Source organism: Macaca fascicularis, chromosome 13 (genome assembly GCF_037993035.2).
Source record: "Macaca fascicularis isolate 582-1 chromosome 13, T2T-MFA8v1.1".
Lineage (NCBI taxonomy): Eukaryota > Metazoa > Chordata > Mammalia > Primates > Cercopithecidae > Macaca > Macaca fascicularis.
This window is the reverse complement of record NC_088387.1, coordinates 85,307,799-85,333,680: the sequence shown is the minus strand read 5'-3', so window position 1 is coordinate 85,333,680 and position 25,882 is coordinate 85,307,799. Positions and strand designations below refer to the sequence as shown.

The window sequence follows — 25,882 nt, the reverse complement described above, 5'->3', positions numbered from 1 at the left end:
ACCACCACAAAACTTTTTAAAAACTTTTTAGTGATTTCACATAAAGTAAAATAAACATCCAACTGAAAGTCCAGCAATTCTACTTCTAAGTCTCTACACACCTATAATGAAAATATACGAATGTTCACAGCAGCTTTACTCAAAATAGCAAAAAACTAGAGACAACCCAAATATCTATCAAGATGTAAATGAATAGACAAATTATGGCTTAATGAAATACTATCAAATAAAAATGAAAGAAGTAATTGATATAACACAAATGAATTTAAAAAACATTACAATGAAGAGTAAAAGCAAGATACAAAGAACACATACTGTATTATTCCATTTACATGAAGTTTGAGTAGATAAAACTAATCTGTGATGGAAGAAATCACAACAGTGGGTACCTCCGGTTGGGAATAAGGAGAGGAGGGGATTGACTTGGAAAGACATGAAGGAACTTTGGGGAGATAAAGGAAATATTCTGTCTGTCATATGGTTTGGATCTGTGTCCCCACTCAAGTCTCATGTCAAACTGTAATCCCTAAGGTTAGAAATAGGGCCTGGTAGGAGGTGACTGGATCATGGGGTGGATTTTCCCCTTTGGTGATATTCTCGTGATAGAGTTCTCACAAGATTTGGTTGTTTAAAAGTATGTTCCACCCCCTTCTTCCTCCTGCTCTGGCCATGTAAGACATGCCTCCTGTCCCTTTGCCTTCTGCCACGATTGTAAATTGCTTGAGGCCTCCCTAGAAGCCAAACAAAGGCTGCTATGCTTCCTGTACAGAACCGTCAGGCAATTAAACATTTTAAAAGCAAACAAACAAACAAATTACTCAGTCTCAGGTATTTCTTTATAGTGGTACGAGAATGGGCAAATATAGTCTTCTTTTTTTTTTTTTTTTTTTTAAAGAAAATGTAGAGACAGGGCCTCGCTATGTTGCCCAGCTGATCTCAAATTCTTGGCCTCCAGTGATCTTCCTGCCTCAGCCTCCCAAAGTGCTAGGATTACAGGTGTGAGCCACCACACCCGTACTCTATGTCTTGATTGATGTATGAGTTACATGGGTGTACTTATCTATCAGACTCACTGAAATGTATCCTTAATACCTGTTTTTCACTATATATAAATTATATCTTAATTTTTTAAAATCTAAAATCTGTGTGTTCTTTCACCAAAAACCATTCCTTTAAAAATTACAGGCCAGGTGCAGTGGCTCACGCCTGTAATCCCAGCACTTTGGGAGGCTGAGGCAGGTGAATCACTTGAGGTCAGTGGTTCGAGACCAGCCTGGCCTGTAACATAGTGAAACCCTGTCTCTACTAAAAAAAAAAAAAAAATACAAAAATTAGCTGAGTGTGGTGGTGTGTGCTGGAGGCTGAGGCAGGAGAATTGCTTGAACCTGAGAGACGGAGGTTGTAGTGAGCTGAGATCGCGCCACTGCACTCCAGCCTGGACGACAGAGTGACACTCCATCTCAACAAAACAAAACAACAACAACAAAATTATACATAGGTTGGAAATTCAAACAAACACACTTTCGTTGCTTCAAAAACTTTCATATTAAATATAAAGCGTTCAGAGAATCATTTATCTGCTTGCTTGTTTTCAGAATAAACTGTTTTATAGGGGATTCAGCAAAATGATTTTTTAAAGTATGTACCTTGAGTATCATTAAATACACTTAGTGCTGGAGCAACCTCAGTTGTATTCCATACACGCAGAGTGCCATCTGCTGAACAGGACAACAAACGCTGATGTGCTGCACTATAAGCCAGACCCCAGACTGCATCCGTGTGGCCTAGCAGAGGGCCTCGTAAAACAGAAGGATCTATACAAAACAGTAAAAATGCAAAATCAGAAAGAAAAAAAAAAATCACAAAGGTACTCAGATTTCAGAGAAAGTAAAATATATAAACAACAGCACCTGATAACAGTATAAAATATGACTCTTGGTTTCTATAATTCTTCTGACAGGCTATAGTAAATCAAAACAGGCTTGGAAATATACAAATGTAAAGTTTAAAATTTTTAAATTAAAATTTAAAAGCACGTATCTTTCCCCTTAAAAAAAGTATTTCCTCCCCCTTCCTTTTGTCCTTCCATTTGTCTAAATATTTTTAAAGCATGTTAATATAAAATCATTTGAATTTCATTCGTCTTTGGAGAAACCACAACTCATACTCCCTGAGGAAGTGAACAGAGAGGTCCTCTCCCTCTCTGAAATCCCTTAGCACTTTGGCTACACTTCCTTCTGTCCACTTATCTTACTATATGATGGATGGCAGTTATTCCTGAAAATATGACATTCATAATGGACAGGAAGTGACATCTACAGGAATCCCAAATTCTCAAACAGCAGTAACTGAGATGTGGTGATAGTATATGCAGGGAAAGAGGGAGGGAAGTGGGGACGTTAAGTAAGCACAGTCTCATGATAAAAGTCAAATTGGAAACTTTATTAATCTTCACAATGATTCTATGAAGTGGTACTTTCAAGAAGACTCATAAATGTTAAGTCTGGAAATGTCAATGGTATTATGTCTTATACCCTCTGTCACACATACCATAAAATATTTATTGAAGACACACTGTGTGTCAGACACTATGCTCAACGATGGAGCCAAATATATGATTAAGACCCAATTCTATCCCAGTCCTCAACAGACAAGGTTGAAAGTACAATAATAGTGACAGACATCAGTTAGCACAGAGAGTAACTGGAATGAGTGAAAACTTGGAGAGTGAAACCTAGAATTTACAGATGTCAGCCAGCTGAAGATGAAGGGGACAGAATGCTTGACAAGGAAGGTAGCACCCACGAAACCACATGAAAAAAGAAACAGCATGATATGCAAGGAAATATATAAGCAATTCAGTATTACTGGAGTGTGGACTTTGAAGCAGGAAGTAGATGGGATGAGGGCATCTAGTTTATGATGTGATTTCTACTACATATTAAGGAACTTGGAAATTATCCTGAAAGCAACAAGGAATCTGTCTCCAGGGGCAGCAGGATCAAGTATGTATTTAATAAGGTAAGCTTGGTAGTAGTACAGAAGACAGATTGGATAGAATCAAGACAAAGGCAAGGGATTGTTTCAGCAGACAAAAAGAGTGACAAAGACCTATGGCCAGGGGAAGCAGTGAGAGGGCCAGAGCAGAAAAAGTAAATTCAAGAAACATTCAGGGAGTCTTTACCAAAAAACTAGGTAATTAGTAAGTGGGGACAGTGTGACAGAACAGGGAATCCAAAATAATTCTTAGGTTTCTAGTTTGGGTGATTCTCATAGTGCCACCAACTAAAAAAGAATATACAGGAGAAGAAACACAGAACATGCTAGGATTTACAGACCATTCAACAGTCATCCTGAAATTCCTGTAGTCAATCTGAAGCTCAAAGATTTAAGCACAGATGTAGATTCAGTCTCTCAAGGAATGTTTGTACACTGAAAAAAGTTAGGGTCTGGGTCTTGATAAATGTCAATATTTAAGGCAAGAAAAATAAAAGCAGTTTATGAAGGACAGAGAATAGAAATTGTCACAAAGTGTCAAAATGCCAATAGCATGGACAGATTTCAAAAAGGATGGAGTTGTTAACAATCTCAGATACAGCCAATACATCGAGTAAAATAAGGACTGTAAAATATTCTTGGATCAGGCAATTAGTTACTGACAATCTTGTTATATGTAAGTGTTAGAGCCAGAAGCCAGTATGCAGAAGGATGAAGCACAGAGAAAAAACATGAAATTAGTAACTGGTAATTATGTTTTCTAGACAATACCATCAAAGAAACAGATCATGAGGGAATGAGAGGAACTAAACGGAAGCCAGTGAGGGAAACAGGGTCAAGGCTTCTCCTTGCACAGAATGGAAGGTACCCGAATTTACTTATTTGCTGAGGGGATGCAAAGGAAGCAAAGAGAGTAAGGCTTAATTAAGACGCAAGAGAACAAAAGCAGAAGAGCAAAAGATTAGAATGCAGTCGCAAAGAGAGACAGATTCGAGTACAGTCCCAAAAGAAACTAAAATGAATAAAGTCAAAATGGGAAAGACTGGCCTAGGACAGAATGAGGGACAGTTGATTCTCTAGCAGAGAGGTAAAGGAAGTAAGGAAAGGCATAGAACAGATAACTTATAAGAGAATTGGGGGACAGTGGGGCTACTTTTCACAAAATATTAATGCTTATTAAATAAATGCTGGGAAAAAATTTTGTTTATTGAATTTCTTATCCTTACTCTGGTTTGGTGGTAAAATTAATCTAAAATAATGACTGAATTAAAATGCTTTTATGACAAATGTGATACTTCAAACTACTCTAGAACTTAACAGAAAACCAAAATAGCCAATTCCTAAACAGTTTTTACAAATGAATTTATGGTAATATCTATTGATAGATTATAATATGTATTTATGATGTATGGTACTGTTCCCAAAACTAAAGGGCACTTCTTAACTTTTGAGGCCTTTTACCTATTTTGGTGTCATGGACTTTTTAAATTATTAGCTTCTACAGCCCTCCAATAATTGACTAAGGGGATGGCACCAATATTCATTTTCCTTAAAAGTTGTTTGACAAGAATAGTGATGAAATGTTACTACGGCTTAGTAATAATGTACCAAGAACTCTACAGATGCCTAAAATAAGAAAACAACTGTCAATCAAGCCTGTATTTCCAATAAATAAGACTCTGGAGAAGTGGGAACTGTATTTTCAAGAAGAATGTTTTTTTCTTTTCTTCTTTTAGCATTGTATATCAAGTTAATTCCTAAATACAGAAGTCCTTTTTCACAAAATAAAGATGTGGTTCTCTTTACCTATTTTCAAAAATCTCCTATCTCTTCCTTTTATATTCTATGAAAAAATGTGTTTAAAAAATCAATTTTATTCCTTCAGATCTTTGGGAAATCACCTACCATAAGAATCATAGGGGTCGATGTTGGGATTAGTGGTATTCCAGCCCTGGATCAGTCCATCAGTACCACCACTGTAACACTGCTCACCATTGCTACTCATTACCACACAAAGCACTGGACCTCTGGGAGATTAAAAAAAAAATAAATCAATTGCTATTCTCAAAAACCAACCTGATAATATGACTTGTTAAAAATAAGCATGTTTAATTACCCAAATGGCTATTTTTCTGCTTTTTATAAAAGCTAGTACCTGAAAACTCAGGTACTAGCAAAGCACTGTTCATTTTTCTTCCTCTGGTTTAAGAGGTTGGTAAATTATGGTCTGCATGTCAAATCCAACCACTGGTCTGTTTCTGTACAGTCCTCAAGCTAAGAATGGTCTTTACATTTTTAAAGGGTTATAAAACAAAACAAAACAAAAAACAATAACATGCAACAGAAATTATATGACTAGCAAATCCTAAAATATTTTTAAAAGCCTAACAGCCTAAGTCAGATATTTATTATGTGACTCTTTATATAAAAAGTATGCCAATCTCTGTGCTAAATCAAGAGAAAAGGCACATTCCTTAAACAGAAACAGAAAAAAAAAAAAATGAAATGCATCATCACACACACACACAAACAATTCTCAAAAAACTTTTTAACTTTTAGTTTCAAGCGTACATGTGCAGGTTGGTTCTAGAGATAAATTGTATGCCTTGGCGGTTTGCTGTACATATTATTCCATCACTCAGGAAAAAAGCACAGTACCCAATGGGTAGTTTTTCAATCCTCACCCTCTTCCTACCCTGCACAGTCAAGTTGGCCCTAGTGTCTATTGTTCCCTTCTTGTGTCCATGTATACTCAATGTTCAGTTCTCACTTGTAAGTGAGAACATGCAGTATTTGGTTTTCTGTTCCTGCATTAGTTTGCTTAACCTGATGGCCTTCAGTTCCACGATTTTCCTGCAAAGGACATGATCTCATTTTTTATGGCTGCATAGTATTCCATGGTGTGTATGTACCACATTTTCTTTATCCAGTTTACCACTGATGGGCATTTAGGGTGATTCCATGTCTTTGCTACTATGAATAGTGCTATGATGAACACACATGCATGCATGTGTCTTTATAGCAGAATGATTTATATTCCTTTGGGTATATACCTAATAATGCTGGGTTGACTGGTAGTTCTAACTTCTTTGAGAAATCACCAAACTGCTTTCCACAGTGGCTGAACTAATTTACATTCCTACCAGTAGCATTTAAGTGTTCCCTTTTCTCCACAGTCTTGCCAGCATGTTATCTTTTGACCTTTTAATAATGGCCATTCTGTCTGGTGTGACATGGCATCTCATCGTGTGTTGATTTGCATTTCTGTAATAATAAGTGATGTTGAGCACTTTTTCCTGTCGGCCACATGTATGTCTTCTTCTGGAAACTATCTGTTCATGTCCTCTGATCACTTTTTAATGGGGTTGTTTTTTGCTTGTTAATTTGTTTAGGTTCCTTATAGATTCAGGATATTGTTCCTTTGTCAGATTCATAGTTTGCAAATATTTTCTCTCATTCCGTGGGTTGTCTATTTACTCTGTTTCTAACGTGTGCAGAAGCTCTTCAGTTAAATTAGGTCCCATTTGTCTTTTTTTTTTTTTTTTTTTTTTTGGTCATTGTTGCAATTGCTTTTGGTGCCTTCATCATGAAATCTTTGCCAGGGCCTATGTCTAGAATGGTATTCCCTAGGTTTTCTTCAACATTTTTTATAGTTTTAGGTTTTACCTTTAAGTCTTTAATCCATCTTGAATTGATTTTTGTATATGGTATAAGGAAGGGGTCCAGTTTCAATCTTCTGCATATGGCTAGCCATCTGTCCCACCACCATTTATTGAATAGGGAGTCCTTTCCCCATTGCTTGTTTTTGTCAACTTTGTTGAGGATTAGATTTGTTGAAGTTGTAGGTGTGCAGCTTTATTTCTGGGCTCTCTATTCTGTTTCATTGGTCTATGTTTCTGTTTTTGTACCAGTACCATGCTGTTTTGGTTACTATAGCCCTGTAGTATAGTTTGAAATCAGTAATGTGATGCCTCCAGCTTTGTTCTTTTTGCTTAGAACTGCCTTGGCTATTTGAGTTTCCATATGAATTTTAAACGTTTTTTCTAATTCTGTGAGAATGTCATTGGTAGTTTGATAGGAATAGCATTGAATTTGTAAATTGCTTTGGGCAGTATGGCCATTTTAACAATATTGATTCTTCTTATGAGTATGGAATGTTTTTCCATTTCTTTGTGTCATCTCTGATTTCTTTGAGCAGTGTTTTGTAATTCTCATTGTAGAGATCTTTCACCTCCATGGTTAACAATATTCCTAGGTATTTTACCTTTTTTGTGGCTACTGTGAATGACACTGCATTCTTGATTTGGTACTCAGCTTGGGCATTACTGGTATATAGAAATGGTACTGATTTTCATACGTTGATTTTATATCCAGAAACTTTGCTGAAGTTGTTTTATCAAATCTAGGAGCTTTTGGGCAGAGACTATAGCGTTTTCTAGGTACAAAATTACATTGTCTGCAAAAAAGATAGTTTGACTGTCTTTCTTCCTATTTGGATGCCTTTTCTTTTTCTTGCCTGACTGCTCTGGCTAGGACTTCCAGTACTGTATTAAATAGGAGTGGTGAGAGTAGGCATCCTTGTCTTGTTCCAGTTCTCAAGCGAAATACTTCCAGATTTTGTTGTTCAGTGTGATGTTGGCTGTGAGCTTGTCATAGACAGCTCTTAATATTTTGGGGTATGTTCCTTCAAGGCCTAGTTTGTTCAGGGTTAATGAAGCAATGCTGAATTTTATTGAAAGCCTTTTCTGCATCTATTGAGATGATCATGTGATTTTTGTTTTCAGTTCTGTTCATGTGATGAACCGCATTTATTGATTTGTGTATACTGAACTAACCTTGCAACCCAGGGATAAAGTCTACTTGATTGTGGTGGATTAGCTTTTTGATGTGCTGTTGGATTCTGCCTGCTAGTATTTGGTTGAAGATTTCTGCGTCTATGTTCATCAAGAATACTGGCCTGAAGTCTTCCTTTTTGTATATTGGCCTGAAGTTTTCCTTTTTGTTGTATCTCCGCCAGGTTTTGGTATCAGGATGACACTAGCCTCAAAGAATGAGTTAGCGAGAAGTCCCTCCTCAATTTTTTTTTTTTTTTTTGAGATGGAGTTTCATAACTCTTGTCGCTCAGGCTGAAATGCAATGGATGCAATCTTGGCTCATGGCAACCTTCACCTCCCGGTTTCAAGTGATTCTCCTGCCTCAGCCTCCCGAGTAGCTGGGATTACAGACACCTGCCACCATGCCCAGCTAATTGTTTTGTATTTTTAGTAGAGATGGGGTTTTCACCATGTTGGCCAGGTTGGTCTCGAACTCCTGACTTCAGGTGATCCACCCACCTTGGCCTCCCAGAGTGCTGGGATTACAGGCGTGAGTCACTGCACCCGGCCCCTCCTCAATTTTCTGGAATAGTTTCAGTAGGAATGGTGCCAGCTCTTCTTTATGCGCTAGGTAGAATTCAGTTGTGAATCCATCTCAACCTGGGCTTTTTCTTGTTGGAAAGCTTTTTATTACTATCCAATTTCAGAACTCATTATTGGTCTGTTCACAGAATTTCTTCCTGGTTTAGTCTTGGGATGTTGTTTCCAGGAATTTATCCATTTCTTCTATGTTTTCTAGTTTGTGTGCACAGAGATGTTCATAATAGTTTCTGGATGGTTTTTGTATTTCTGTGGGGTTGGTGGTAAAATTACATTTATCATTTCTGGTTGTGTTTATTTGGATCTTCTCTTTTTTTCTTTATTAGTTTAGCTAGTGGTCTACCTATCTTATTCTTTCGAAGAACCAACGTCTGGTTTCAATGATCTTTTATATGGTTTTTTTGTGTCTCAATTTCATTCAGTTCAGCTCTGAGTTTGGTTATTTCTTGTCTTCTGCTAGCTTTGGGGTTGGTTTTCTCTTGTGTGTGATGTTAAGTTGTTAATTTGATATCTAACATTTTTTTTTTTTTTTTTTTTTTTAAGACGGAGTCTCAGTCTGTTGCCCAGGTTGGAGTATGGTGGCGGGATATCAGCTCACTGCAACCTCTGCCTCCTGGGTTCAAGCAATTCTCCTGCCTCAGCCTCCTGAGTAGCTGGGATTACACCTGTACTAGGTGCATATATGGATGCCACCGCACCCAACTAATTTTTGTATTTTTAGTAGAGATGGAGTTTCACCATGTTGGCCAGGCTGGTCTCAAACTCCTGACCTTGTGATCTGCCCGCCTCAACCTCCCAAAGTGCTGGAATTACAGCTGTGAGCCACTGCACTGGCCGAGATCTTTCTAAGTTTTTGATGTGGGTGTTTAGCACCATAAAATTCCCTCTCAACACAGCTTTAGCTGCCTTCCAAAGATTCTGGTATGTCGTAGCTTTGGTTTGATTAGTTTCAAAGAATTTCTTGATTTTTGCCTTCATTTCTCATTATTTACCAATAAGTCATTCAACAGCTGGTTAATTTCCATGTAACTGGATGGGTTTGAGCCATCTTGGTATTGACTTCTATTATTTATTTATTTGAGACAGGCTATCACTTGCTGTTGCCCAGGCTGGAGTGCAGATGCATGACCTCGACTCACTGCAAACTCCACCTCCCGGGCTCAAGTGATCCTCCCACCTCAGCCCCCTGAAGAGCTGGGACTACAGGAACACATCACCACTAGTGGCTGATTTTTGTATTTTTTGTAGAGATGGGGTTCTGCCATGTTGCCCAGACTGGTCTAGATCTTCTTTTTTTTTTTTTGAGACGGAGTCTCGCTCTGTCGCCCAGGCTGGATTGCAGTGGCGCGATCTCGGCTCACTACAAGCTCCGCCTCCCGGGTTCACGCCATTCTCCTGCCTCAGCCTCCCGAGTAGCTGGGACTACAGGCGCCCACAACCGCGCCCGGCTAATTTTTTTGTATTTTTTTTTTTTTAGTAGAGACGGGGTTTCACCATGGTCTCGATCTCCTGACCTTGTGATCCGCCCGCCTCGGCCTCCCAAAGTGCTGGGATTACAGGCGTAAGCCACCGCGCCCGGCCGGTCTAGATCTTCTGAGCTCATGCAATCTGCCTGCCTCAGCTTCCCAAAGTGCTGGGACTACAAGCATGAGCCCCTGCACCCAGCCATTAACTTTTATTTTTATTGTGTTTGCTCTGAGAGTGTGGCTGGTATGATTTCAGTTTTTCTAAATTTGCTGAGAAGTGTTTAATGGCCAGGAGGGTGGTTGATTTTAGAATATGTGCCATGTACAAATGAGAAGAATGTATATTCTGTTGTTTTGGGGTGGAGAGTTCTGTAGATATATGTTAGGTCCATTTGGTCAAGTATCAAGTTCAGGTCCTGAATATCTTAGTTTTCTGCCTTGATGATCTAATACATCAGTGGGGTGTTAAAGTCTCCCACTATTATTGTATAGTTATCTAAATCTTTTTGACAGTCTCTAAGAATTTATGAATCTGGGTGTTCCTGTATTGGGTGCATATATATTTAAGATAGTTAAGACTTTTTTTGAATTGAATCCTTTACTGTCATGTAACGTCCTTCTTTGTCTTTACTGATCTTTGTTGGTTTAAAGTCTTTTTGTCTGAAATTAGAGTAGCAACTCCTACTTCTTTCTGTTTTCCGTTTGCTTGGTTGATTGCTCTTCACCCCTTTTCTTTGAGTCTATGGGGGTTACTGCATGTGAGATGGGTTGCTTAAAGATAGAATACAGTTGGCTCTTGCTTCTTTATGCAACTTGCCACTATGTGCCTTTTAATTGGGGCAGTTAGCCCTTTTACATTCAAGGTTAACAATGATATGTGCCCATTTGATCCTGTCATCATGTTGTTAGCTGGTTATTACACATACTTGATTGTGTAGTTGCTATAAAGTGTCAACGGTCTATGTAACCAATTGTGTTTTTGTGGTAGCTGGTAATCTTTTTTTTTTTTTTGAGACGGAGTCTTGCTCTGCGACCCTGGAGTACAGTGGCACGATCTCTGCTCACTGCAAGCTCCGCCTCGTGGGTTCATGCCATTCTCCTGCCTCAGCCTCCCAAGTAGCTGGGACTACAGATGTCTGCCACCACACCCAGCTAATTTTTTTTGTATTTTTAATAGAGGCAAGGTTTCACCGTGTTGGCCAGGATAGTCTCGATCTCCTGACCTCGTGATCCACTCATCTCGGCCTCCCAAAGTGCTGGGATTAAAGGTGTGAGCCACCGCGCCAGGCTAGTATTCTTTTGTTTCCACATTTAGAAAAATACAAAACCCTTCAGCCAGGCGCCTGTAATCCCAGCACTTCGGGAGGCTGAGGTGGGTGGATCACTTGAGGTCAAGAGTTGAAGCCCAGAAGTTCAAGACCACCTGGCCAACAGTGTAAAACCTTGTCTCTACTGGATCACGCCATTGCCTTCCAGGTGGGGCAACAGAGCGAGACTCCGTCTCAAAAAAAAAAAAAAAAAAAAAAAAAGAAAAGAAAAATATGGAACCCTTCGTGAATCTGTGTCATCCTTGTACTGAGGCCTTGCTGATCTCTGTATCTTTCCAGTTGTAGGGTAGGTACTGCCAAAGCAGGTACTTGAATATTTTAATCCAGGTTATATAAGGAAAAAAAGTTGGAATTTCTAATATTTAAACCTAGTTGGCTCTAGTTTAAAGATATAAATATGTACCTTACTTAAACATCATGTAAATAAAATCTAATTTAAGCGCAAACCCTATTTCGCAGTGATGAACTTGGTTTTAGCATTACATTATCTGCCAAATTCTTTTACATTTAAAAAAACTCCTAAATACAAAGAATACCTAGTAAGTGAAAGAAAATAAAATATCCTAACCAGCCTGTTTTACAAAGATATTGGTTTAAAATAAAGAAAAAGCATATACTTACTTATGGGCTCTGAATGTATAGATAGGTTCTACATCAAGAGAAGTGCTCCTAAATCAGAGAGAGATGACTTTAACATTCGAAGTTTCAGTAATAAACAGTATAATTGAACATATGTCATAAAATTGCCTTTAAAAATACAAACATTATGGGAATATACCATTCTCAACTATATGATACATAAGAAAGCTTACTTAACACCAATTATACTTTCATGGCATCAAGAAACAAGATTCTTGTTTAGTAATAATATCTTGTTACAGTATTTTTAGCCCTGTCATAATCTATTTGACTAAAGGGAAAGACAGCTTCATTCAAGAGAAACAACATGGGCTTTGAAGAGATAAATTTCTGAACTCAATTTCCAGTTCTGTCACTAATTGGTGAACTTTAAGCAAATTATTTAATGTTTCAGAACTTCAGATTACTCCGTTTAAAACAAAACAAAAAAATGGGAATGACACCAAATAATCACAGGATTAAATAGGATTCTACAAGTTAAAAAACACCCCAGGACACAATCATGCACATAGTAGGATATCAGCAAATGGTACTTCTATTTCCTTGCCTTTCCAATAAGGTTAATATGTCTATCCTCCATACTGAAGAGATTGTCCAAATTATCAGTTTATTCACTACTCAGAACACCATTATTATAGGTACACTATACTCTAATACTGGCTATGACTTTGATGGAAACTGGATTTAAAGTCATGCACCTACCAATTTCTACACTGTATTGCAGTTATGTATAGACATGTTATCTCACAATGTATAGCCAGTAAACTATTTTTCTCTTCTGAAAACACCTAATCTATATGAAAGTCCATCTGGTTTTAGCAATATCTGGTTGAGCTATCTGAAGCAGACTGATAAATCAAATATTTCATCTACCCTATGTATGACACAGCATGAATGACACTGATCTCTCTCAGATTTCCTCCATTGGTAGTAAAATTTTTGTAACCTCCTCTATTTGATGTTCAGTGATGACTCTTATAATAACAAAGTGCCCAACACTGCAAAAGGGTCTTTGCTGGCAGATGCTGGTTTTTTTTCTTTTTTTGACATGTGACCCAAAGGAGTGGAGCTCCAATAAGGAGCCAAGAAAGTAGAATCAGGTTTAGCTATGTGACTTTTAAAGGGTTTATACTAACTCACGTCTATCCATACTTAGACAAGAACTAAAGGGCCAAGGCAAGCACTTCAGCAGTTAAGTTAGCCTCTGAGTCTAGACATACTGGTGGGTATGGAAAGTACATAAAGTCTTAAGGCCAAAAGACAAGACCAAGACCCTCCACTCATCCCAGTGAGGCTTTTCTCTGCTCCACCCCATAAGTCTAATCTACTAAACAATGGGTGGAGGTGGAGATTTGATTATTTTAAAGATGCATATACCTGTTTATAGGAACAGTCAAAACCTTCAGTACAGATAAGGGGCTCCCCAAATATAGCAGCCATTTAAAAATACTGTTATATATAAGGACGGTAATCAGTATTCACAAACCCTGGTGAAACCAACAGATAACACCACATCTTCCTAAGCATCAGTTTTCTAACCTACCATTAGGTCGTATAAACGGAAAAACACAATAAATTACATGACATGGCAGAAAGAACTAGAAGAAATATTTGGGAAATTTAATAGAAATAAAATATGTCGTTTTCTGCTGAAAATGTTAATTAAAATATTCAAGTATGTCAAAGTAGAATATTCTCACTTTTTGGCTGGGGCTGTTTTCTGTAAATTCCACATTTTTAATGTGTGATCCTCTGATGCTGTTATCAAAACAGGCTCAATGGGATGGAAAGCAAGGGCTCGGATGCCATCAAAGTGACTTCTCAACGTAAACTTAGGGTTCCATGTCTTCCTCAAGGCATCTTTATTGTTTGCTATCTATTAAAGAAAGAAAACAAAGATATCTACACACTTAGTTCAGGATAGGGGAAAAAAATTGCATTTCAACATTAATTCTTGCTGATTTGTCAATAAACCATCACTTTGCAATTTTTAAAACAATGTAATTTTTATATGTAAATAACCAAACCAAGAAGCAAAATTAGCAATAACCCAACACTAGTTTTCTTTGAAGAAATATGAAAGGTATATTATTACAAAAACAATTAACATAATTGAATATAAAAAGTGAATCAAATTACATAAAATAGATCTTATTAGGATGCTAAATAAGACCAAGTAATTTAACACAAATTATAGTATACAAATATAATTTTGGGCAAGAGTTGAAAAACTAAGCTATCTTTAAACCTGCTAACATTTTAAAATATCGTACTTTTGAGATTTTAAATACTTTCTAATAGCTAAATTTTTTTCATCAAACTGGAAACAAATTTATAAACTGGAAGCATAAAATGTTAAAAATGGAAGAGATAACTCAAAGAACGCATTCTACTGGTAAAACACACACATGTTCTTTCCCTCCGTGGTAACTCAATCTCAAAAACAAACAAAAAAAAAGTACTATTTTTTCATTCCAATCATATAACAGAAAAGCTAAAGAGGTAGATTATATTTGAATTTACACTAGCACCACAGGGTACGAATTCTTCACACTCCAAGGCTACCAACCAGACTAAGTTTAAGTAAGAGTAGCAAAAGTACAATCATGTGCCACATAACTACATTTTGGTGAACAATGGACCACATATATGATGCTGGTCCCATAAAATTATAATGGAGCTGAAAAATTCCTATAGTAACATCATAGCTGTTTTAATGCTGTAGCACAATACATTACTCACATGTTTGTGGTGATGCTGGTGTAAACAAACCTATTTGGGCTGCCAGTGCTATTAAAGTCTAGCATGTATAATTATGTACAGAACACATACTGGATAATGATATTAACTGCTGTTACTGGTTTATATATTATAATTTTTATTCTACAGTATATTCCTTTTACTTATTTTTTAAAAGTTAACTGTAAAACAGCTTTAGACAGTTCCTTAAAGAGTATTCTACTAGAAGGCACTGTTATCACAGAAGATGACAGCTCCATGACTGTCACTGCCCCTGAAGACCTTCCAGTGGGACAAGATGTGGAGGTAGAAGAGAGTGATACTGATGATCCTGACCCTGTATAGGCCTAGGTTAATATGCGTGTATGTGTACTCATTCTTAACAAAGAAGTTAAAAAGTAAAATAAACATTAAAATTTTAAAAATAGGAAAAAGTTTATAGAATAGGGATATAAAGGAAGAGAATATTTTTCTACAGCTATACAATGTGTTTGTTTCAAGCTGTGTTATTATAAAAGTTAAAATGTTTTTAAAAATTCAGTTTATAAAGCAAAAAATTATAGTAAGCTAAGTCTAATTTATTACTGAAGAAAGTTTTTTAATATATATTTTAGCACAGCCTAGGTGTACAGTGTTTACAAGGTCAACAGTACGGTAATGTCCTACACCTTCACATTCACTCACCACTCACTCACTGACTCATTCTGAGCAACTTTCAGTCCTGCAAGCTCCATTCATGATAAGTGTTCTATACAGGTGTACCATTTTGAAATCTTTTATACTGTATTTTTACTGCACCTTTTCTATGTCTAGACATGTTTAGATACGTATTTACCATTGTGTTATAGTTGCCTACAGTACAGTAACATGCTGTATAGATTTGCAAAGCCTATGCCATCTAGGCTTGTAAGTACACTCTACGATGTTTGCACAATAATGAAATCACCTAATGAACACATTTCTCAGAATGTATCCCCATCATTAAGCAAGGTATGACTGTATTGGTAAAAGACTGGAGAAACACTACTTATTTACAAAAGACAAAAATACAGCAATACTAACACAATAGCTATTATTTTGGGCATTATTCATTATTTTGACCACTATTGAAAATACTTTATGTGCATTAACTCACTTAATCCTCAAAATAACTCTATGAAGAAGGAAATAACATTATCTCTACTTTCCAGACTAGATAAACCAGGAAAAGAGAAGTGACTTGCCCAAAGAACCCTGCTAGTAAGTGGAGGGGCCTGGATTCAAACCCAAGCCATTGGAATTTAGAAGTTACCCTCAATAAAACATCTGCAGAAAAAAATGGATACAACTTGTCAAATTAGGATAATAAGAGACATAAAACACATCATCCAAGGAACTACTGTAAGTACTGGGGCTGTTTATTCTGGAAGAAGAAAAGCTGAGTTGAATCATGTCTGCTCTTTTTAAGCACCTGAAAGGCTTTCAGGTGAAAGAGCAATCGAATTCCTTCTGAATGTCTTAATGTGGTAGGCAGCCACTAAGATGGCCCCAGTCAGCTCCATTTCCTTATAGGTAAACCTTATGTAGTTCCGTCCCACATTACGGGGTTGGTCTCTGTCACCAACAGAATATAGCAGAAGTGATAACAAGTTACTTCCAAAATTAAGTTATAACATCTTCCATCTTGGGTGTTCTTGCTCTCTCTTTTCACATGCACTCACACTGGGGGAAGCCAGCTGCCATGCTGAAAAGCCCATGGAGAGACCTATGTGGTGAGGAACTAAAGTCTCCCCCAATAGCCAACAAAGAACCAAGGCCTCCCAACAACCACAGGAAGAGCTTAAAAGCAGATCCACCCCACAAGTCAAGTCTTCAGGTGATATTGCAGCCCTTGCCAACATCTTGACTGCAACTACATTAGAGACCCTAAGACAGAATCACCTGGCTAAACTGCTTCTGTATTCCTGACCCATGGAAACTATGAGATAATAAATGTTTTTTGTTTTAAGCTGCTAAGTTTTGGCATAATTTGTTACACAGCCACAGATTACTGGTATTATTATGAAACCAGGAACTACTTTTGAAAACCGAGTGACAGACCTAACACAACGTTTTCTAACAATTAAAAACTATGAAAAAAGAATGAGCTTTATCTGGAGAGAGGACTAAGTTACATTACATACTGGATAAACTCTTTGTGGGGCTAGAATAGAGAGAACAGAAGTATCTAATGGGAACTTCTGCTTCTAGCCATGACAAGTCAGGTAATTTGGACCACCTCTGCACTAAGGACAAGTAGAAAAACAGAATTAAATATAAAAAACAGAGACCAAATACTGAAGAAAAATCAGGCCAAAATCTAGAGAAGAAGAGAGGCCTAAAAGGTGAGTCCAATATTTGGGCTGTTTTCCCCAGACGCTGTTTACTGATTCCAGAGGGGGCGGCTGAGAGGCTGAGCAGTTTTTCTGACAGTTTTGAAGTGTCATGGGGATACAAATTGATGAACCTGCCATGACAGTTGGGCTCAGTAAGCCACTTTGCTTTGGGTTATGATTTCAAAGTGTGGCATCCTACACATAAGGGTGAACTAGAAGAAGCCAAGGCCTTGCAGGGACTGTAAAAATTCAAAATGAAATAAATCGATCCCAGATCCCAGAGGTAGTGGCTGCATACATCTGAGAAAAGCAATTTAAATTATAGCATTTGGTCTGAAGTTATTTCTACAGACAACTTTTCAAATAACAGTTTCTTGAAAATAAAAATAATCATGTACATAAGGATGTAAGACAATATAACTGAAAATGAGCAGAAACAACACATAACAATAAAAGAACTACAGAGTTTCCAATTCAACTTTAAAATAATCATGCTTTAGCTGGGCGTACTGGTGAACATCTGTAGTCCCAGCTACTCAAGAGGCTGAGATGGGAGGAGAGCCTCCATCAGGAGGCAGAAGTTGCAGTGAGTCAAGATCACGCCACTGCACACCAGCCTGGCTAAAATAATAAGATTCTGTCTCAATAATAATAATAATAATGATGATGTTGATTACGTCCAAGGAGATAAAAGACAAGACTGAAAATTTTGGAAGAAATCTGTAAACAATCTAAAAAAAAAGAATTTGGCTGGGTGCAGTGGCTCACACCTGTAATCCCAGCACTCTGGGAGGCTGAGGCAGGTGGATGACAAGGTCAGGAGATTAAGACCATCCTGACCAACATGGTGAAACCCTGTCTCTACTAAGAATACAAAAATTAGCTGGGTGTGGTGGCATGTGCCTGAAATCTCAGCTACCCGGGAGGCTGAGGCAGGAGAATTGCTTGAACCCGGGAGGCAGAGGTTGCAGTGAGCCAAGATCGCACCACTGCACTCCAGCCTGGCGACAAAGCAGGACTCTGTCTCAAAAAAAAAAGAAAAAAAAAAAAAATTCAAGAAACAAAAACTAGCCAGGTGCTGTGGCTCACATCTGTAATCCCAGCACTTTGAGAGGTGGAGGCGGGCAGATCATAAGGTCAGGAGATCGAGACCATCCTGGCTAACACGGTGAAAACCTCATCTCTACTAAAAATACAAAAAAAAAAAAAAAGTAGCCAGGCATGGTGGTGGGCACCTGTAGTCCCAGCTACTTGGAAGGCTGAGGCAGGAGAATGGCATGAACCCGGGAGGTGGAGCTTGCAGTCAGCTGAGATTGCACCACTGCACTACAGCCTGGATGACAGAGCAAGACTCTCAAACAAAAACAAAAACAAAAACAAAAACAAAAACAAAACAAAACAAAACAAAAAACTGTAAGACCTCAACATATGGGCTTAACTACTGACTACAGATTACTGAAGAGAGAATTAGTGAATTGAAAGATGAGTCATTAAAAAAATAAAGGGAATAGGAGACAGAGGTCACAGGAAGAAGAGGAAGAGGGTGTAACACACATATAACTATGTTCCAAAAAGAGAAGAGAAAGAGAGATAGAGGTGCAAAAGTGGTACTCGAAGAGAAATGGCTGAGAACTTTACAAAAGTGATGAAAATATATCAAGTCATAAAGATTTAAGAACTTCAAGAAACTTAAATAAAAAAGGAAAACAAACCTTGGCTAAAAAAAAAAAAGACACAGATAATATTAGTGACAAAAATCAGACTACCATTAAACGACCAACAACAGAAATGATAGTTGACCTTAGCAGAAAACATAAAACAAAGACAGTAAAATACTATGTTTAGAGTAAAAAAAAACCACCTCTGCCAACTAGAATTCAATGTGCAGTAACAGTTGACCCACTCAGGCTAAACAAAGATATTTCAGAAAACAAGACACAGAGAGAACCGGACACCAAAAGACCTTCACTAAAGAGAAATACTAAATGTCCTCAGGTGAAAGGAAAGTGATCCCAGATGGACAGACATGCAGAAAAGAATTTTAAAAAGCAAAATGTGTAAAGGATAATGTAAAATGTAAAATAAATAATCCTAACTGAATGTAGAGTATACAAAACAATTTTTTTATAGAAGATAAACATATTCAGAAATGTGTTAACAAGAATGACATGTAAGTAGGGTGGGAATTAAAAATTAAAAGCATTATAAGGTCTTTGCATGGAAAATTTTGATAAAAACGTATGTGATACTCTCTAGGGTACTCATTGAAGAGTAGCGAAAGAGTATAGAAATTCCAAGTAGTAGAAAGGTGGAAGGTTGAATAAAAAATAAACTACCCCAGCCGGGAACAATGGCTCATGCCTGTAATCCCAGCACTCTGTGAGGCTGAGGTGGGCAGATCACTTGAGCCCAGCAGTTCAAGACCAGCTTGGGCAGTATAGCAAGATCCCGTCTGTACAAAAAATTAAAAAGCCAGGCATGGTGGTGTACACCTATGGTCCCAGCTACTTGGGAGGCTGAGGTGGGAGGATGGCTCAAGCCCAGAAGGTCAAGGCTACAGTGAGCTGTGATTACACTACTGCATTCCATCTTGGGCAGGAGAGTGAGACTCTGCCTCAAAAAAAAAAAAAAAAAAAAAAAAAAGGATTGAATGCTCCAAATAAAAGACACAGGTTATCAAAGATTACCAAAAAAAAGCAAAAATCAATGGTGTTTTAAAAAGACAAATGTGAAATATAAGGCAACAAAAACACTGGAAGTAGAAATGATTTTTTTTTTTTTTTTTGAGAGGGAGTCTCACTCTATCGCCCAGGCTGGAGTGCAGTGGTGTGATCTCAGCTCACTGCAAACTCCACCTCCTGGGTTCACACCATTCTCCTACCTCAGCCTCCCAGGTAGCTGGGTCTACAGGCACCCGCTACAACGCCCAACTAATTTTTTTGTATTTTTAGTAGAGACTGGGTTTCACTGTGTTAGCCAGGATGGTCTTGATCTCTTGACCTCATGATATGCCCACCTCGGCCTCCCGAAGTGCTGGGATTACAGGCGTGAGCCACTGTGCCCAGCTTAGAAATGATTTTTAAAAAATCTGTAACAGGTCAGGCATGGTGGTTCAGGCCTGTAATCCCAGCATTTTGGAGTAGGCTGAGCCGGGTGAATTTCTTGAGCTTAGGAGTTTTGAGACCAGCCTGAGCAATATGGCAAAAGCCTGTCTCTACCAAAAATAAAAGAAAGTATCTGGGTGTGATGGTGCGTGCCTATGGTCCCAGCTACTTGGGAGGCTGAGATGGGAGGATCATTTGAGCCCGGGGGGGCAGAGGGTGCAGTGAGCTGAGATCAAGCCACTGCACTCCAGCCTGGGTGACAGAGTGAGACCCTGCTTTAAAAAAATAAAATAAAATAAATTTGTAAATCTGTATCATATTTGTGGAGAATGGAGTGCAAGGAGCCCGTTTAGATTAGATGGTTATTGCAGTAGCTCTAAGAAAAAAATGGACCAGGAGAGAAAGTGAAAAGTAGTATATGGATTTTCAACTGTTTTTGGAGGTAGAACCCAAAAGACTTACTAATGGGCTTAGCAAAGAGGTTGGGAGTTTTTTATCTGTATGAAGAGGAGTGAGTGGTAAGCGTTCCTCTTTGGAGTGCTTCTTTACCATACCTATGATTTGCTTAGGCATCCATCCTACATCCCCTAGATGGTGCGTGTGCTGCAAGAGATACATTGTGTTTTCCAACAGAGATCATAAACTATCAAAGTGAGAGAAATTTAATGAAATAAGGCAGGTTATAAATACTTTACCTATGACATAAGCAACTATTTTCTAATAAATCATTTATTGTGATGAGGAATTATAAACACATTTATAAAACAATTGTTTGGAATTAAGTAAATGTATGCACAAAGGTACAAAGATATCAATTTTGGTCCAAATCTCTGATGGGTCAGCCTTAACATCTGGAAAGCACACTGTACACATCCACGCCTACTAATACTTAAAATCTCTTCTCAATAGGATATTGACTTATGTACTAAAGAAGCAAAGCAAATATTGTTTAGGTAGGCATGAATTACAACTAATTGCTGGTGCCCTGAAACAGAAAACAAAATTCAAATTTGGTAATGGAAAAAGGAATTCTTTCCCCTATCAAAAACCAATACACAAATCATACTAAATTATGGATTTAGGTAAAGCCCATAATTTTCATCTCTAGGTTATGGAAAAATGTTAGTTTTTCTTTATGTATCTTTCAAAGTTTTCAATGGAAACTGAACCAAGTTCTATATTTGTAAAGAAGTTTTACCACTGTCTTCATTTTCTATAAAATCAACTTTTTATTTTATTTTACTTTTTTGAAACAGAGTCTCACCCTGTTGCACAGGCTGGAGTGCAGTAGTGTGGTTTTGGCTCACTGCAACCTCTGCCTCCCAGGCTCAAGCAATTCTCCTGCCTCAGCCTCCCGAGTAGCTGGCATTACAGGCACCTGCCGCCATGCCTGGCTCATTTTTTGTATTTTCAGTAGAGACAGCATTTCTCCATGTTGGCCAGGTTGGTCTTGAACTCCTGACCTCAAGTGATCCGCCCGCCTCGGCCTCCCAAAGCATTGGATTTACAGGCGTGAGCCACTGTGCCCAGCGCAAGTTTTTATTTTTAAAAACCAAGTAAAAACATCAAAAACAAAACTACTACTTACATCGTAAGTTAGGGAGTCTGCTTCATTGGCCACCGTAAGGCCTGCTAGTTCTCCAAGTCCCAGTTCACTTTCAAGGGCTTCATCTGCTCCCATGATAAATGACTTTCCAGAAGAAGGAGGAAATGTCAATGCTTCCACTGAAGAGGGAAGACAAAGGAAACATTTAAAAATCTCTAAGGAGCCAACATTTAGTTTCATTTGCTTGCATCAAATTTCTTATAGTGCACGTATACACTTAATCGTTTTTAAATGCTTTTAAACACAATAAAATTCAGTGGGCAGAAAATCCTAAATAATTTATTGCTTTTTCCATATCTTAACCACAGGTAAAGGCATCAACTAATTAGAAAAGTAAAACAGGAAACAAATCTAAGAATCCACTGTCCTTTCATTTTCACTATATAAAAAATAATGACTATAGGAAAGTAAGTTTTCCTTGTTTGATATTTCATGCTAATTACCTAAACAATTTCTATTAATTACTAAATATATGTAACAAGTGCTGGTCTCATTCAAAATATAATTCATTAATTTTATAACCTAGAAGAGTATAGAAAATTTCAAATGAAAATGGGTCAAACTCTAAAATGTGCCTGTTTATGTGACAAAATCAATATGTGGTGTTACAAGTCAGGATTACCTCTGCTGGGCAGGAGAGGGGTAGTGATTAAAGAAAAGAAGCAACACAGGACTTCTAGGGCCCTGGTAATGTTCTACTTGTTGACTTAAGGGGTGGTGACATGGGAGGGTAATAATTCTACCTTGATGACAATTCACTGAGCTGTAATATCAGCACTCTTCTGTAGGTATATTATACTTCATCTAAAAATGTTTACTTCAGATAATATTTTTTATTTTTTTATGTTTTTTTCTGAGACAGTCTTGCTCTGTCGCCCAGGCTGGAGTGCAGTGGTGACATCTTGGCTCACTGCAACCTCCACCTCTTGGATTTAAGAAATTCTCCCTGCCTCAGCCTTCCGAACAGCTGAGATTACAGATGCGTGCCACCATGCCTGTCTAATTTTTGTATTTTTAGTAGAGATGGGGTTTCACCATGTTGGCCGGGCTGGTCGCGAACTCCTGACCTCAAGTGATCCACCTGCTTTGGCCTCCCAAAGTGCTGGGATTACAGGCGTAAGCCACCGCACCCGGTAAAGAAAATTTTTTGCTTTTGTTTTTGTTTTTTTGTTTTTTAGATGGGGTCATGCTCTGTGGCCCAGGCTGGAGTGCAATGGCGTGATCTCAGCTTACTGCAACCTCCGCCTCCTGGGTTCAAGCGATTCTCCTGCCTCAGTCTCCCAAGTAGCTGGGATTACAGGTGCCTGCCACCATGCCTGGCTAATTTTTGTATTTTTAGTAGAGATGGAGTTTCACCATGTTGACCAGGCTGATCTCAAACTTCTGATCTCAGGAGATCCACCCGCTTCGGCCTCCCAAAATGCTGGGATTACAGGCATGAGCCACCACACCTGGTGAGAAAATTTAAAGTGTCCATTTGAACACTTTCATTAGCTGTGAACTGTGTACTTCAAAAATGTCAGTTTTACTTTGTGAATAACTTGAAATATCCTATTTTGTAACATTTTGAACATACCAATCCAAGTCCTTCAACAACCATCATAGAAAAATCAGTCAAAAGCAAAATGTCATATTAATGATTTTATTAATTTGGTCAATAACAAAATGTCACTCTCCATAAATGCAAATTGTTCTGACAAACGTCAGAGATGGTCTTTGAGTAGTTTCCTAGAGGTGGTTATATATGACAAACATTTGTGATTCAGTAAGATGAATTTAGTAGTTCAAACCCTAGCTGCTAAAGGGGTAATTTTCTTAAAAGAAACAAGTCAACTGTATTGACTAGTACATGTACAAGACATTTTTCAGATTTATATTCAATCATGTATGATAATAAATACTCATTGAATAAATGAAAGAATTGGCCAGGTTCGGAGGCTCATGCCTGTAATCTTAGTGTTTTGGGATACCAAGGTGAGAGGACCCTTTGGGGCCAGGAGTCTGAGACCACCCTGGGCGACAGGGCAAGACCCCTATCTCTTTAAAAAAAAAAAAAAAAAAAAAAAATCTGAGACAGGGGTCTCGCTCTGTCACCCAGGCTAGAGTGCAGTGGTGCAATCTCAGCTCACTGCAACCTACGCATCCCAGGTTCAAGCAAACTCTCCTGTCTCAGCCTACCAAGTAGCTAATGCCACCATGCCTGGCTAATTTTTGTATTTTTAGTTGAGATGGGGTTTTGCCACGTTGGCCAGGCTGGTCTCAAACTCCTGACCTCAAGTGATCCGCCCGCCTGGGCCTCCCAAAGTGTTGGGATTACAGGTATGAACCATCACGCCCGGCCTCTACAAATTTTTTTTAACAATTAGCCAAGCACAGTGGTGCATGCCTCTAGCCCTAGCTACCTGGAAGGCTTGAGGCAGGAGGATCTCTTGAGCCCAGGAGTTTGAGGCTACAGTGAGCTATGACTGCACCACTGCACTCCAACCTAGGCGACAGAGCAAGACCATGTCTTTTAAAAAAAATTTAAAAATAGTTACTTGCTTTTAAAAACAGTAGTGACAAACTCTTAAAATCCTCATCAGAACAAAATAGAGCATAAATTAAGACATTATCAAACCACCATACAATACAGTAGCAAAAATAAAAATAGGTTTTACCCAAAATACCATATATCATCTGAGAAGTTCAAACAACTCTAAACATTTACTAAAGAAGAAAAGGAATTGTTTAAGTTAGAACAGCAATTTTCAGGTCAAAAATATCAGTCGAATGACTCATGTGAGACTATGATGGTAGGTCTTCAGCCAGGTGTTTTTTGTTTGATTTGTTTTCATTTCTAACATTTCCAGATAACTTTGTTCAGGTGTAAAAGACTAAGATTCCTAGGATAGACCATATACATTATGTAAGCTAATTCTAACTAATCCTCTACAAACGGCCAAGTAAAACCTGAAAACAAAGAAAGTAACAACTCCTTCCTTACATACCAGTGGACAGCCAGGACACTCCAGGACTGAAGAGGGAGAGCAATAATAAGCATCACTGTTACCTGATTGTTCCTAAGGAGCCTTAGAACTTAAGACTATAGGTCACATTTCCATCTGGTAACTAAACCTTACTAGCCCTAATCAGCTTTTACCAAAAAACAAAACAAAACCCTGTGCCTTTTAAGTGTGACACTGCCTTCTGATTTTTTTTTTTTTTTTTTTTTAAAGACAGAATCTTACTCTGTTGCCCAGACTGGAGTGCAGTGGTGTGATGTAAACCTCCGCCTCCTGGGTTCAAGTGATTCTCCTGCCTCAGCCTCCCAAGTAGCTGGGACTACAGGCACACGCCCCCATGTCTGGCTAATTTTTGTATTTTTAGTTAAGACAGGATTTTGCCATGTTGGCCAGGCTGGTCTTGAATTCCTGGCCCCAAGTGATCTGCTCACCTCAGCCTCCCAAAGTGCTGGGATTACAGGCGTGAGCAACTGCACCCAGCCCTGCCTTCTGAATTATTAAAATAAAAATAAAGTAACAAAATTATAGCGCACACACAGCATATGAACGTTCTTTCTGAAAGTGGACTGAAGACCAAGAAGTATCAGTTATAGACAATTCAATATACAATCTATCACTTCAATGTTTTTTCTATTTCCGAAAAACCTGCACCGAGGGGGAAGGCTTATGACCACTGCTGCAGATAGCAAGTTAAACAAACATTCAATGCTTGAGTTTTAAAGTTCCTCACTATGTTTTTTTATCAAGGACATCTTCTGTGGCTTATATAATGCTTTTGTACATCTGTCCTTTAGTAAATAGTACATATCCTGCCCCTATTATTAGAATTCTGCATAATTCATGTATGGCCCGAAATGAAATCTGATAAACTTTTTGAATTATGAGAATAAGAGAAAAACTAACTTTTCTCCTTATCTAGACCTGATCTTGGGATAAATGCAACTGATTAGAAGTCTCATACCTATAATGTCAACAGAATGCATCTCCTAGTGATCAACATACCTACTGAGGAACATGACCTCACATCTGTAATTCAAAAGACATCAAATAAATTTTATATCTAGCATGTAATGTGTTGATTCTTTGTATGAGTAATAAATTCCAAGTATGCTATAATTGACTCTAACAAATAATTAACCATGTACTGGTCAAAAATTTCACTGAAAAAGTATTCCAATCATGAAAATCTATATACATCAAAATTGTATCAGTTTATGTCTCTCTAAAATGTAA

The 25,882-nt window shown here is 38.0% G+C and overlaps 1 protein-coding gene and 1 non-coding gene across 4 annotated transcripts in view; both read right to left on the bottom strand.

Moving 5' to 3' along the window:
• STRN (striatin) overlaps positions 1–25,882 on the bottom strand; it is a 123,287-nt gene that overhangs the window by 8,328 nt on the left and 89,077 nt on the right. For all 3 annotated transcript variants that reach the window (XM_065527184.2, XM_065527185.2, XM_065527186.2), the window contains 5 exons: positions 21,630–21,766; positions 13,545–13,720; positions 11,827–11,874; positions 4,903–5,024; positions 1,647–1,814 (listed from right to left, as the gene is read on the bottom strand). In XM_065527184.2, the coding sequence (XP_065383256.1) occupies positions 1,647–1,814; positions 4,903–5,024; positions 11,827–11,874; positions 13,545–13,720; positions 21,630–21,766 (651 nt within the window). The remainder of the gene's footprint in view (positions 1–1,646; positions 1,815–4,902; positions 5,025–11,826; positions 11,875–13,544; positions 13,721–21,629; positions 21,767–25,882) is intronic.
• LOC123568480 (U6 spliceosomal RNA) lies at positions 11,413–11,514 on the bottom strand. Its single transcript, XR_006691855.2, has one exon. It is a non-coding gene; the product is annotated as a U6 spliceosomal RNA (small nuclear RNA).